The sequence below is a fragment of the Ranitomeya variabilis genome, chromosome 3, assembly GCF_051348905.1.
Source record: "Ranitomeya variabilis isolate aRanVar5 chromosome 3, aRanVar5.hap1, whole genome shotgun sequence".
NCBI lineage: Eukaryota > Metazoa > Chordata > Amphibia > Anura > Dendrobatidae > Ranitomeya > Ranitomeya variabilis.
The window spans coordinates 441,575,773-441,590,866 of NC_135234.1; the positions used below are offsets into that span (position 1 = coordinate 441,575,773).

The following is a 15,094-nucleotide window of genomic DNA, read 5'->3' on the forward strand; positions in this document are numbered from 1 at the left end:
TAAAAACTCACACCTTTGGAAGGAGAATAGCATCCACTAAAATGGGCGACTTTTTTTCACCAGAAAAGTGGAGTACAGCCCTTAACAAATTCCTTAAAGGGACTCTATCATCTGAATTTGGCTGGCTATGTAAATGCCCTGTGTCCGGTCCGATGGGTGGTGTTTCTTCTTTTTTCCTCTACCCCATCCTCCCTTGCTGTCTGCAATATTTTCCCGATGTGGAGTAGGTGTCCTCCATAGTTTGTGTGTGCGCAATGCAATCTTGTCTCACGCACGAGCAGTATGCTTTGCCTATCTGCGGGCAAAGCCGAAAAGCATTACTGCGCATGCACCGGCGCACTATGTTCTGGAACACAGAGAAATACTTCCGGAACATAGTGCGCCGACGCATGCGCAGTTATGCTTTTCGGCTTTGCCCACAGATGGGCAAAGCATACTGCGCATGCGCAAGACAAAATTGCATTGCGCATGCGCAAGACAAAATTGCATTGCGCATGCGCAAACTATGGAGGACACCTACTCCAATTCCGGAAAATATTGCGGACAGCGGGGAAGGATGGGGTGGAGGATTTATAATTGTAGGTTGGATCTGAGCTATAATCCAGTAATAGAAAATTGATAGTAAACCATAGGGGCTTTCTTAAATATAGGGTTTGATTTGTGAAAGAAGGAATGACATATGGATGACTGTTTTAAGAAGAAAGTACATAAGCCTTAAAGGGAATCTGTCAGCAGGTTTTTGCTACCTTACCTGAGAACATCCTGATGTAGGCAAAGAGAGGCTGAATCCAACTATGTATCTCTTAGATTACAGGGAGCAGCCGTTCTGACACAATCAGAGATTATAGATTAAGCAATACAGCAGAACTGAGGAAGTCCATAGACAATGAGTTGCTTATCACAGGAGGGGGCGTGTCAGACCAGTGCTCACAGACCAGCTAGTCAAAGCAATATAATCTACTGGTGCTAAAACAAAACTTGAGTAAAAACAAACAAAACCCAAGCCTGATAAGAGAGGCATTGCTGAAATCTGTGTTTTAACCCCCACAGCATGCTATCTTCAGATTACATAGAAAAAAACCTGCTGACAGATTCCCCACAAACAAGCTTTTTAATCAATAGTTCTTGGAATAATAATAAGTTCTGCAAATGGGTGTGTTAAAACAATGTTCGTGTGTAGCGATAATCTTATAAATCTCCCCCTGATATGTGCTGCTTAATGAATGTGTCTGACTGTGCAGGAACATGGTCTGAATCAACCATATATCCTGGCCAGTGGAGAAAGCAAAAGAGATTATACAGATAGGGCAGCATGATTCTTTTTGTAAGCTAAACATTTCCCTGCCTGTTTTTGCACAGGAGTGAGTGTTTCTGTCACATCTCTACCACTCTGAGCTCACCATAAATCAAGTCAGTGACGTACGAGTTCAACAACAGCTGGAGCACCTACTTCACTGATTTGATTTCTGATCAGCTCAGGGAACTGGAAACATGCAGAAATACTCACTCCTGTCATAAACCAGATAGAGAAATGTTTTACCCCACAGAAAGAATCATTTGAGATCCCGTGCTGTCCTGCCTGTATGCTTTATTTTGCTTCCTCCCATTGTGGTATGTGCAAAAAATGTTCCTACACAATCAGACACAGCCATTACACAGTACATAACCGGGGCGCATTTTTAAGATTATCTCAGCACAGAAACATTGTTTTTAACACATCTAATTGTGGAACGTATTATTATTCCAAGATCTATTGATGAAAATGTACTTTGTTCGTGAGACAACTCTCTAAATCCATGTGGGAAAAGACATAATATGCTGTATAGTTATATAGGAAGCGAGTGTTGTAAAATAATGTCAAGGGTTTATACCAAAAATGGATAACATCCTGCACAAGTAATTTTGTTATGTACATCTTTTCAGTTAGATTGAAAGCTTCGAGATTAACACAGATTCTCCTGCATTATGTGGTTATTTCAATCAAGGGCACATTGTGTGACACACAAGATACTGGTGCAGAATGCCAAGCATAAAAATAAATAAAACAAGATGATGCAGATTAACAGGAAGCGTTTCGTCATGCTGATTCACAGCACTTTGCTATCTACAAAGTACGTCTCACTAATATATTACCTACCACAGAGTACGAAAGCAGATTCATCATTTCAGATCATTATAATGAATTCTATGAAACTCTATGAAATAAACTTAATTATTATCTTTCAAGAGTCTCAGGAAAAAAACATAAAATTATTAGGTATCGGAACATCTTCATATTATGTTGTTTAAAATGAATGCTGGTAAAAGAGAAATATACTGTAATTATGAAAAATAATGAAAGCTTACACTGCATATTATGTTACATTAAACAACCTCTCAAAAGTATGTTATATTTACAATGGGATTTAATGGCAGATGTTTGCATAGGTCTGGGGCACCATTCAGAAGCACCCTTCTAATACTGTATATATGTTGAAAACACAGTGGACCTACACCAGCAGATGACATGGTTCCCCAAACCATCTCTGATTGTGGAAACTTCACACTAGACCTCAAGCAGCTTGGATTGTGTGCCCCTCCACTCGTTCTCCAGACTCTGGGACCTTGATTTCCAAGGTCTAGTATGAAGTATCAACGATCAATGATTGTTTCGGGAGCCATGTCATCTGCTGGTGTAGGTCCACTGTGTTTTATCAAGACCAAAGTCAGCGCAGCCGTCTACCAGGAAATTTTAAAACACTTCTTCATTCCCTCTTCCGACAAGCTTATTGGAGATGGAAATTTTATTCTTCAGCAGGACTTGGCACCTGTCCAAACTGCCAAATGTACCAATACCTGATTTAAAAACAACAGTATCACTGTGCTTGATTGGCCAGAAAACTCATCTGACCTTAACCCCATAGAGATAATCAATGGGGTATTGTCAAGCGGAAAATGAGAGTCACCAGACCCAACAATGCAGACGAGCTGAATGCTGCTATCAAAGCAACCTGGGCTTCTATAACACCTCAGCAGTACCACAGGCTGATCGCCTCCATACCATGCCGTACTGATGGAGTAAATTGATGCAAAAGTAGCCATGACCAAGTATTGAGTGCATTTACTGAACATACATTTCAGTAGGCCAATATTTCGGACTTTAAAATCATTTTTTCAAGTTGGTGTTAAAAAGTATTCTAATTTACTGAGACAATGACTTTTGGGTTATCATTGGCTGTAAGCCATAATCATCAACATTAACAGAAATAAACACTTGAAATAGATCACTCTGTTTGTAATGACTCTATATAATATATGAGTTTCACTTTTTGTATTGAAGAACTGAAATAAATTAACTTTTTGATGATATTCTAATTTTGTTAGATGCACCTGTACAATTGATCATTTTGCCTTAATACCTGGCTAATTCTTCTCTTTTCCTTAAGGCCTATAACATCATGTGATTAAAAACAGACTAGCTAAATCCTTCTTAGCTTTATGTAGAAACAAGAAGTCTCTTGTCCCTGCTTGAGTCATCCCCCTCTTCAACTCTTTAGCCAGCTGCCAAGGATTTTGCAGTGATGTAGAATTGTAGTTCTAATGATGACTCAAGCAGGGAAAAGAGTAGAGCTTATAAGGATTCAGCTAGTCATTTTTGACCAGGTGATGCTATAGACCTAATGGAAAAGAGAAGAATTAACTGGCTAGAAGGGCAAAATAAACAATTGTAAGTACATAGTGCCATATGATATGATAATTGCAATATATTAAAATAAAAATTTTGACAGGAATACTTCTTTTACTGAGAAAACTCCCCCCTAATGCCACATCCACTTTCATTACTTAGGACCAGGTCACTATCTGGATATATAGATTCACCTTTTGTACAGTAATTGCTCTCCTCCTCAGTCAATACATTAGTCACGTCTTCAACTTCCCAGTCATTCTTTTGCTCTGCACAGCTGTACCCTCCTGATTGTTAAAATGGCTCACCAGTCCCAGCAGCATGGTTCACTCTGATTTTTTGTGAGCACTTAATAATATTCAAAACAAATGCTATTACATTCATCTTGGTACTACTCATGCCATGTTCTATGTTTGAGTCCAATCAAGGAACCAAGAGCATACATCCATTACCTCTGCTGCATGGCAAATGGCTTCTTTGGCTTTGTGTCGCATGAGAGCTCCTCCCGGGAAAAGTGGGTGGGTTCTGTTAGAAGGTTCAAGAACTAAAACACCAAATGTATTTTCCTCCAGTGCTAGAAAGAAAAAGATTTAAATAGATGACACAGGAATGAATCGCACAAAAGGAGTAACGGACATAAAGTGTGCATGCAGAATTAGTTGTAAGAAGGTGCAGCCTCCCACAATGAAGGGGTCACCATTTGGCCAACTCCACAATACTTTCTTTCTGGTGCCTTTGCAGTAATAATTATTTTATTCTTATTTCTTATGTTTGATTATGTATCTTTTTAAATAAATTTAACAGGTATCATATTGTCCTCCTGATATCGGCAAAGGATCTCAGATCTGGACAACAAAGACATGCCAGAAACTTTGTATTCTGAGCTATTAATTTTCAGGTGCTGAGATCCATCAGAGTTGTCCAGGAGAATTTCAAATGTCTGTTATACTAGATATAATCTAAAAATTGTTTAGTTATACAAATAAAAGAGTATTTAGCTTGATAGCTAATTTGTGGGGATAAAGCAGAGGGGATGAAATACATGGTCAGTCCTCTTCAGTAGGAGCAATGACTCCAAAGAGAGACATACAGTTAGGTCCATATATATTTGGACAGAGACAACATTTTTCTAATTTTGGTTATAGACATTACCACAATGAATTTTAACCAAAACAATTCAGATGCAGTTGAAGTTCAGACTTTCAGCTTTCATTTAAGGGTATCCACATTAAAATTGGATGAAGGGTTTAGGAGTTTCAGCTCCTTAACATGTGCCACCCTGTTTTTAAAGGGACCAAAAGTAATTGGACAGATTCAATAATTTTAAATAAAATGTTCATTTTTAGTACTTGGTTGAAAACCCTTTGTTGGCAATGACTGCCTGAAGTCTTGACCTCATGGACATCACCAGACGCTGTGTTTCCTCCTTTTTGATGCTCTGCCAGGCCTTCACTGCGGTGGTTTTCAGTTGCTGTTTGTTTGTGGGCCTTTCTGTCTGAAGTTTAGTCTTTAACAAGTGAAATGCTGCTCCATTGGGTTGAGATCAGGTGGCTGACTTGGCCATTCAGGAATATTCCACTTCTTTGCTTTAATAAACTCCTGGGTTACTTTGGCTTTATGTTTTGGGTCATTGTACATCTGTAGTATGAAACGACGACCAATCAGTTTGGCTGCATTTGGCTGGATCTGAGCACATAGTATTGCTCTGAAGACCTCAGAATTCATTCGGCTGCTTCTGTCCTGTGTCACATCATCAATAAACACTAGTGACCCAGTGCCACTGGCAGCCATGCATGCCCAAGCCATCACACTGCCTCCGCCGTGTTTTACATATGATGTGGTATGCTTTGGATCATGAGCTGTACCACGCCTTCGCCATACTTTTCTGTTTCCATCATTCTGGTAGAGGTTGATCTTGGTTTCATCTGTCCATAGAATGTTCTTCCAGAACTGTGCTGCTTTTTTAGACGTTTTATAGCAAAGTCCAGTCTAGCCTTTTTATTCTTGATGCTTATGAGTGGCTTGCACCGTGCAGTGAACCCTCTGTAGTTACTTTCATGCAGTCTTCTCTCTATGGTAGATTTGGATATTGATACGCCGACCTCCGGGAGAGTGTTGTTCACTTGGTTGGCTGTTGTGAAGGGGTTTCTCTTCACCATGGAGATTATTCTGCGATCATCCACCACTGTTGTCTTCCGTGGGCGCCCAGGTCTTTTTGCATTGATGAGTTCACCAGTGCTTTCTTTCTTTCTCAGGATGTACCAAACTGTAGATTTTGCCACTCCTAATATTGTAGCAATTTCTCAGATGGTTTTTTCTGTTTTCGCAGCTTAAGGATGGCTTGTTTCACCTGCATGGAGAGCTCCTTTGACCGCATGTTTACTTCACAGCAAAACCTTCCAAATGCAAGCAACACACCTCAGATCACCTCCAGGCCTTTGATCTGCTTAATTGAGAATGACATAACGAAGGGATTGCCCACACCTGTCCATGAAATAGCCTTGGAGTCAATTGTCCAATTACTTTTGGTCCCTTTAAAAACAGGGTGGCACAGGTTAAGGAGCTGAAACTCCTAAACCCTTCATCCAATTTTAATGTGGATACCCTCAAATGAAAGCTAAAAGTCTGAACTTCAACTGCATCTGAATTGTTTTGTTTAAAATTCATTGTGGTAATGTCCATAACCAAAATTAGAAAAATGTTGTCTCTGTCCAAATATATATGGACCTAACTGTATATACAGCAGCCATCTGCTCCAAAGCTAACTACAAATATTTATGTGCATGTACAGTCATAGCCGAAAGTTTTGGTACCCTTAAAATTGTTCCAGAAAATTAAGTGTTTCTCCCCAAAAATTATTGCAATTACGCATTTTGTTATACACATGTTTATTTCCTTTATGCGTATTGGAGCACAAAAAAAACAGCAAAAATGCAAATTGGACATAATTTCACACAAAACACCAAAAGTGGTCAGAATTGTTGGCACCCTCAACTTATTATTTGGTTGCACACACTTTTGGAATAAATAACTGCAATCAATCGCTTCCTATAACCATCAAAAAGCTTCTTACACCTCTCAACTAGAATCAGGTCTTTGGAACCTGATTGGGGCTTCTTATCCACCAACAGGACTTTCCTGAGTTGCAAACTCTCATCAATTTTTCTCTGCCGTCCATGTCCAGGGAGATTACCTACAGTGCCATGGGTTGTAAGCTTCTTGATTATGTTGTGCACCGTGGAGAAAGGAATATCAAGATCTCTGCAGATGGACTTGTAGCCTTGAGATTGTTGATATTTTTCCTCAGACAATTCTCTTCTCCTATTTCTGTTCTCCATATTTAGAGTGGCACGTACAGACACACAATGTAAAAATTGAGTCAACTTCTCTCCTTTTTATCTAGCTTCAGGTGTAATTTTCATATTGCCCCACATGTTACTTGCCACTGGTGAGTTTGAACGAGCATCTCATGTTTTAAACAGAGTTGTTTACCCACAATTTTGGAAAGGTGCCAACAATTTTGTTCCCTTAATTTTGGAGGTTTTGTGTGAAATTATGTCCATTTTGCCTTTTTTTCTCTGTTTTTTTGTGTTGTTCCAAAACACACAAAGGAAATAAACATTGGTATAACAAAACATATAATTGCAATAATTTTCTGGGAGAAATACTTATCTGGAACAATTTGAGGAGTGCCAACACTTCCGGTCATGACTGTATATGTCAATAGGTGTAATCCATTGCGTTGCTGATAGTTCACCTCTAGAACCATATGGATGAGCATGCATTATCATGTGAATGAGTGAGCAATGTGTGAATGTCTGTGTGCATAAGTGGTCATGTGGGTGGTTATTTTTGAACACGCGCATGAGAACAGGTGTCATAGAGCAGCACAATCTTTAAAGTTGCAGAGCATTACTAAAGAGGTATCAGTGACCCTAAAGGCTTTGAGTTCAGTTCCATGCTGAGGATCACTAGACCTGCTGCAGGAACAGACACAGAGAGAAGAGGGCCCTTGTGAAGAAGAATATATGGGCCCTTTGAAGTTCAATAGCTCATCATAATACACACCTGCTTTGAAGGAGAGAGTGGGTCCCCTTACCTTTTGAACCCATGTATGGTTTGCCCAGGTTGCATCGATGGTATATTTGCCCTTGACCTGATGGCTGTCTTGTCACTTAAAGGGAACCTGTCACCCCGTTTTTTCAATATGAGGTAAAAATAGTGTTCAATAGGGCCTGAGCTGTGCTGTACAATAGTGCCTTTATTATCCCCTGATTCCCCACCTTTGCTGCCAAAATACCTTAGTAAAGTCGCCATTTTCGGCTGTCAATCACGCAGGTCTGGTCAAATGGGCATGGTGAAATCGCTGTTTCTCCCCCACCTCTTGCTTTTCTTCCCGGCGTTGGCGTAGTGGTTCGCGGCTGCGCTTTACAGTCTCTTCACTGTAACCGCTGTGCAATACATACTGCGCATGCGCAACAGCCGAATGCACTGCGCAATGGCACAAAAAAGAGCGCGATCTGTGCTATTCACCGGTTTATCGGTGGCGACGGCCATCTTCCTGAGGCCGCGCGTGCGCAGATGGAGTGCTCTGCTTCCCGGGGCTTCAGGAAAATGGCCGCCGCGATCTCCATCTGCGCACGCGTCCTCTATTGATAATTTCCTGCTGATAAAACACTGATTGCATTGTGGCACTTCCATGGAATCAGATGCTCTGCCCCTATATTATGCTGCCTTCAGATTAAATCAAAAGCCTGCTAACAGATTCCCTTTAAGATAGATGCAAATATTTATTAACGTTATTTTGCTTGATTTTGGCCACGTTATATTAATGTTATTTGGGCAGTATATGATAGTATTATTTGGGCATTTTATTATACACCAGAAGGACAATGCATTTACCAAAAGCAGGCGTTGTCTACAGTTCATAACATTGACTCCTATAGCATAAGCTTGTAATATTATTTACTATTTACATATTTGTATGTACATTATTCTATAGATTCTAAGAACTGAAATTAAAAGCTGCTATTGGTACAAGCCTTTCTCATTTACTATATTTTCACACAGTAAAATATCACTTTTACTCACTTCCGGTGTTGACGCTGCTCCAGCAGTGACGGCACTGTCTCTCAAGACTCGCATTACATTATTATGTCACCGTATCAGGGCAGTGAATGGTCAGCATGCTGTAATCTTGACTGACATCCTGATCTGCAGCGTGTGCAGGATGGGATATCAGTCAAAGAACTGTGACAGTGATTACAGTGCGCTCACTGATTAGTAAACCCTTTCTATCGACAGCCCCAGGTACTTGATGACTAAAACCAAGCAGCTGAAGGAAGAATAACTTTATTTTCTCTTTCACTTTGAATTAGTCACACGCACATTTTTTAAATGACATTTACCTGCAGACTATATGGACTAATTTACACACTAGAACAATAAAAAAGCAGATAATTTTATAAAAGATGAATTTTAGTATCTATGAAATATATCATTATTGGTATTATCTTGCTGCAATCTTCCACAAATGTTTATTACTACAATAGGATTTACAGTCATTCTCTGACAAGCAAATATAAGGAGTTAACATCTTCCAGGACTCTTCTTTACTTACCGGCTATGTTATTAATGCCTGGGCAGAGATCACGAAATTCTAGGTCACTGGACAAAGTTTCAACATATCGACATAAAGCATCAGGAAAACGGTCTGGACAAACTGCGCGGACTACCAGTAAGTAGTGGAAGTCATCCAACTGAGTTCTCTCATCACCACATGCAGGAAGCCGATCATCACTTCCCTCTAAAGTGTCTTTTTCACCTGGTATTTAGTGTGAAAAATGTAACACTTTAAGTACACTGAAAATCAATCTGTTACAATTGAAGATTAAAGTAGCCAAACATTATCTTAACAGGGTCAGAAAATACATTTTACCATTAGATATTAAACAGTGAAACACAAGGAAAAACTGAACTAGCAAAAAGATTTGGCAATATTAATGGATAAGAAAAAACATATAAAAAAAGCATAACATACAAAAAGAAGATTCAAAGTAACTACCAAAGTAATTGGTGGAATTTGGGGTAAAAACATCACATGACGCTGCCTCCACCACCACTGTCACAATTCTTTACATGTGCTCCTGTCCAACAACCCATAGAACAGATGAGAGGGAAGAACTTGGTCACGAGAGGGGAGAAACTGTTCTCCCAGTGTATGTGTGGGTTGCCTCCGGGTTCACCAGTTTCCAAGCACACTCCAAAACCTTACTCAGGGGTGATTTAGATTATGAGCCCCAGTGAAGATAGTGATAATGATGTCTGTAAATCGCTGTAGAATTAATGGCACTATATAAGTGAGTAAATAAAATAAGATTTGTTATGAGTAGTGATGAGCGAATAGTGAAATATTCGGATTCGGGAAAATCAACACAAATAATCTATTTATGTAATTGCCTTGTAATGTTTTCATTTCCTGTTCTGTCCAGATGTCACTGTATCCCAGAATTCCAAGTGGAGGAAGTTCACCGACCGCCATACTGGTACCAACCTATTGCGTGGTATGACCAGCGGAACACCGTCGCACTACACACACATACCACTCTATACGCTGTATGCACCACACACACACACACTCACATACACACTCACACACTCTCACACTCACACACTCACTCTCACAGCCTCTTGCGCGGTACCACCAGCGGAACACCATCGTGAACATGCTGCCGCCGGGATCAGCCAAATGATTCACTGACTGCCGCCATCTTTGTACAGGAGGAGCGCATGTGCAGTTTTAATGTGACCGTCGCTATCTGTCTGCACAAAGATGGTGGTGGTCTGATTTACTGCACCTGCGTGAATTATGCGCAGGTGCAGTGAATCATTTGGCTGATCCCGGCAGCAGATGCACGACGTGTCTACAGGCAGAGGAAGCCAGTCACGTTAAAGGGGTTTTCCTACAAATGAAAGTTCATTTTAAAAATTAACTGTGTCTGACTATGTACGGAGCATACCACATCTCCTGGGCAGGGGATGAAGCAAAAGATAATACTGACATTACAGCAGGGAATCACAGTGGATTCATTTTGTGAGGTAAAATATTTCACTGACAGTTTTTTAAAAATATTTTACCTCAAAAAATATAACCTCTGCGATCTCCTGTTGTAATGTCAGTATTGTCTTTTGCTTCCTTCCCTGCCCAGGAGCTGTGGTATGTTCGGTACAACAATTTTTAAAATGAACTTTTCTTCGTGGGAAAACCCCATTAAAAAGCAAATATCAATGCCAACATGGCTCCTCATAAAAAGTACGCCAATGACAATGAAAGGAAAGCAGCAAAGGCACAACGTCGAAGATAACAAAGGGCAAATGCGACTCTTGAAGAGCAACAGCTTCGCTTGGACAAAAACATTGCATATAAGCGTAGGCATCAAGCACATGAGTCCCCTGATGAAAAAGTCATTAGATTATCACAGGATGCCATTAGGCAATAACAGTGCCGAATGCTTGCCCCCATCGTGACATTACTGTCCTCCTGATGCAATAGCATTGGGCCTCCATCTAGTTTATAATATCTATGTATTCGTACCGAATAACGAATCCAATGCAAGTCAATGGGAAAGACAAATATTTTTGTGCTGGACCCAACAAACAGGTCTGAGGGCATGAGAAAAAAGCTGAAATGGAAAAGAGCTAAAACAAAAAGGGAAAAGCTTGGAGAAGATGCCTGCATGTCTTTCTGACTCAAATATGGTATCTGGGAATAATGTTGTCAGACTATAGTGGGGGGTTTTACGGACTTATAAAAAGACTTGCCAAAGCAAACCTAAATTTGTTTTTAAAGGGAAAAATGCTAAGAAATATTTTTTCCTTCATAATTACATTTACATAACACAAAATTAACAAAAACCTCCCCTTTAGCATATGTTCACACTGAGCGTTTTGGCTTTATGTTTTCCTTTAACATTTGTGAGGGCTCTCACTCCTACATTTGGGAGGTCCCTCCCTCATTTCAAATTGTTAGCTAGATAGTGGAATACATATTCCCCATCACTGTACAATGCCAGGTAAAAGATGGCCATTTGAGTTTTGAGCTACACAGGCCACCACCACATCCACTGCCATGTCATTATGCAGCCCTCGCTTGGCATTTTCAAAGGGCCAGAAGGTGCCATGAAATCCGAGTTTGAGAAGGGCCCTCAGGTGGTCCTGTATCATACATTGGGAGAGCTCTCCTATATTAGGGAGGTCCCTCCCTCATTCAAAATTGTTAGCTAGATAGTGGAATACATATTCCCCATCACTTTAGAATGACAGCTAAAATATACCCATTTGAATTTTGGGTTTCGCCCGCCACCATGTCATTATGTGGCACTCACTTGACATTTTCCGAGGGCCTGCAGGTGCCATGGAACCTGAGTTTTTGACCACAACCAGAAGCATTACATCTGGAGAGACGTCAACAAGGCCTATGATGAAAGGAACACTTACTGTAAAGCACGGAGGTGGATTGCTTATGTTTTGGGGATGTGTGAGCTATAACGGCACAGGAAACTTGGTCAAAGTTGAAGGAAAGAATAATGCAGAATGTTATCAGCAAATATTGGAGGCAAATTTGCACTCATCAGCCCAGAAGCTGTGCATGGGGTGTACTTGGAAGTTCTAACATGACAACAATCCAAAACACAAGGCCAAGTCAACCTGTCATTGGCTACAGGAGAACAATGTGAAGGTTCTGAAGTGGCCATCTCAGTCTCCTGACCTCAATATCATTGAGCCACGCTGGGGAGATCTCAAGCACGCAGTCCATACTAGACAGGTCAGAAATTTACAGGAACTGGAGGCTTTTTGCCAAGAAGAGAGGGCAGCTTTACCATCTGAGAAAATAAAGAACCTCATCCACAAATACCACAAAAGACTTTAAGTTGTCATTGATGTTAGAGCGCAATACATGGTATTAAGAAATGGGGTATGTGAACTTTTGATCAGGGTCATTTGGAGGTTTTGGGTTGCCATTGTGATTTAAAAAGAGAAAACACAGTAGTTTGACAATAAATGGATTTATCAAACCACTAACTATGAGTGGAGAAAAAGTTTTGGTGTTACCATTCATATTCTCTGAAAAAAAGGCCAAGAAAGGAAAAATTCTGCCAGGGTATGTAAACTTTTGAGCACAACTGTATGCTGACAAAAACAACTGAACACTGCGCTGGGACAATGAACTGGACGTGGTTGCTGACTGTTGTGTCTGTTTTGATACAGGAAAGATATATATCTTGGTACCGTGTTAGCCAGTAGATAGAAAAATATTTAGAATTGAGAGTCCTCAGTGGTTGAAGTGGTTTTAGTTCCATAAAGATGCGGTACATTCTGGTATCCTCCATTTTGATACAGGAAAGATATATATCTTGGTACCGTGTTAGCCAGTAGATAGAAAAATATTTAGAATTGAGAGTCCTCAGCCCTCAACCACTGAGGACTCTCAATTCTAAATACTTTTCTGTTGTGTCTGTGCAACTGTAGGTTATGGGCAGTAGGCATCTGTGCCTGCTTTCTGGACAGCAGATTGGGAAGGCGGTAACACAGGGGAAGGGCCAGTGATTTCACCCTCAGGAACAGATTTTGTACCCAGGCATTCCACCCACAAACTGCAGTGCTGTGTATATAAGCAGTATATGGCGTAAACTAACAGAGGAATTATGTCGGATTTTCCTTTTATAAAGGGATGTGTGGGTAAAATTCCTGGCTTTATTTTTCCACATGTACCTTCACAGTGGTGTTATGTATAAATTCCCTGTATCTAGCACAATGTGCCTATTTTTTTTCAGATATCAGCTTTATTACACACGATAAAAGCAGACTCATGAAAATTACAGATAAATAGTCACGTTTTCATATCTCAGCGGGCTTTGCGCCAGTCGAACATCTGCTAGATAAAGATACGTTATTTATTAAACCAACGGAAAATTTTTATTTTTTTATATCACCTTGCTGACACACGGCAACAGCCGACTAAGGAAAATTATTCCCACTGGTAAATTGTGTCATTTGGGTATCTCTGCACAGATTGCGCCAGTTGCACAATTGATAGATAAAAATACGCAATTTATTTAGCCAATAGAAAATTTTACACTGCCTTGCTGACACACAGCAACAGCAGACTAAGGAAAATTATTGCCACTGGTAAATTGTGATGTTTGCGTATCTCTTCACAGTTTGCACCAGTCGCACAACAGCTCAATACAGATATGCTATTTATTTAACCAATAGAAAGTTAGGGTTTTCTTATATCAACTTTCTGACACATGGCAACGGCAAAATAAGGAAAATTATTTCCATTGCTAAGTTGTGATGTTTGCGTATCTCTGCAGGATTTGTAACAGTTGCACAACTGCTGGAAAAAGAGACACTATTTATTTAACCAATAGAATTTTATTTATTTTTTGCATCACCTTTATGAGACACATCAAGAGCAGAAAGCTGGTAAATAGTGAAATTTCTGTAGCTCAGCAGGTTGTGCGCCAGTCACACAACTGCTAGATAAATATTAGCTATTTCAGCAATAGCCAAGGATTATTTATTAGCAATTAACTTCTAAAAAGGATGCTACTATATGCTGGCACTGATGAATATTATTCAGCTGTAAAAAAAAATGTTTTTTATATGCTGGTAAGCACAAAAATTATGTAGCTCCAAAAAAAGATTTAGTATATGCTGGTACTAACTAATATTATTTCACTCTAAAAAGACAGTCTGTTCCTAATCTCTACATCACAATGCAAACTAGCAAAGATCTGCAGCATGTCCTTGCAATGATGATGTGATAACACCCAGGTACCTGCATTTCACTCTCACTCATATTAAATCTCTACCTACGCTATCTCCACCTAACAAAGAACTAATCTTCACCCTCATGTGCTCTTAAAAAAGCTTTTAGGAATCACCAACTCTCCCTATATGCTCCTTTCACACTCCCTACAGTCACACTACACTCTCCCTACGCTGTTTCCGGCTGCAATGTGTGCAAGATGGCGCCGGCAGGGATTTAATATCCCTTATGATGCTGTAAGGCCAGCCAATCACAATAATGACTCACCAAAGCTGGCACCAGCATTATTGTGATTGGCAAGCAAGCCGAGTATGTTCATTGGCTGCAAATAAAGCGCAAAACTTGCTTGGTGGGTAACTCAAATATACCAAAGCGAATACCAAATTATTCGCCGAGTAACAAATAGCCACAATAGTGTACTATTTGTTGGAGTAAGTAATAGTGCCGAATGTATTCGCTCATCACTAGTTATGAGTAAAAGTCAATTTTGCCGAGTAGATCATTGTGTGACTAAAGAGCAAAATAAATTATCGATACACAAAGCAAGACAAGCACTTACATGTTACAGTAATCATGTAAGAAATCATTCACTTTTT

General features: G+C 40.0%; 1 protein-coding gene across 1 annotated transcript in view; it reads right to left on the reverse strand.

Moving 5' to 3' along the window:
- The window catches only part of LOC143816267 (uncharacterized), a 657,854-nt gene that overhangs the window by 243,373 nt on the left and 399,387 nt on the right, over nt 1-15,094 (reverse strand). Inside the window, exons 41-42 of the mRNA XM_077296442.1 lie at nt 9,285-9,488; nt 4,117-4,238 (exon numbers count right to left, since the gene is read on the reverse strand). Coding sequence (XP_077152557.1) covers nt 4,117-4,238; nt 9,285-9,488 — 326 coding nt within the window. The remainder of the gene's footprint in view (nt 1-4,116; nt 4,239-9,284; nt 9,489-15,094) is intronic.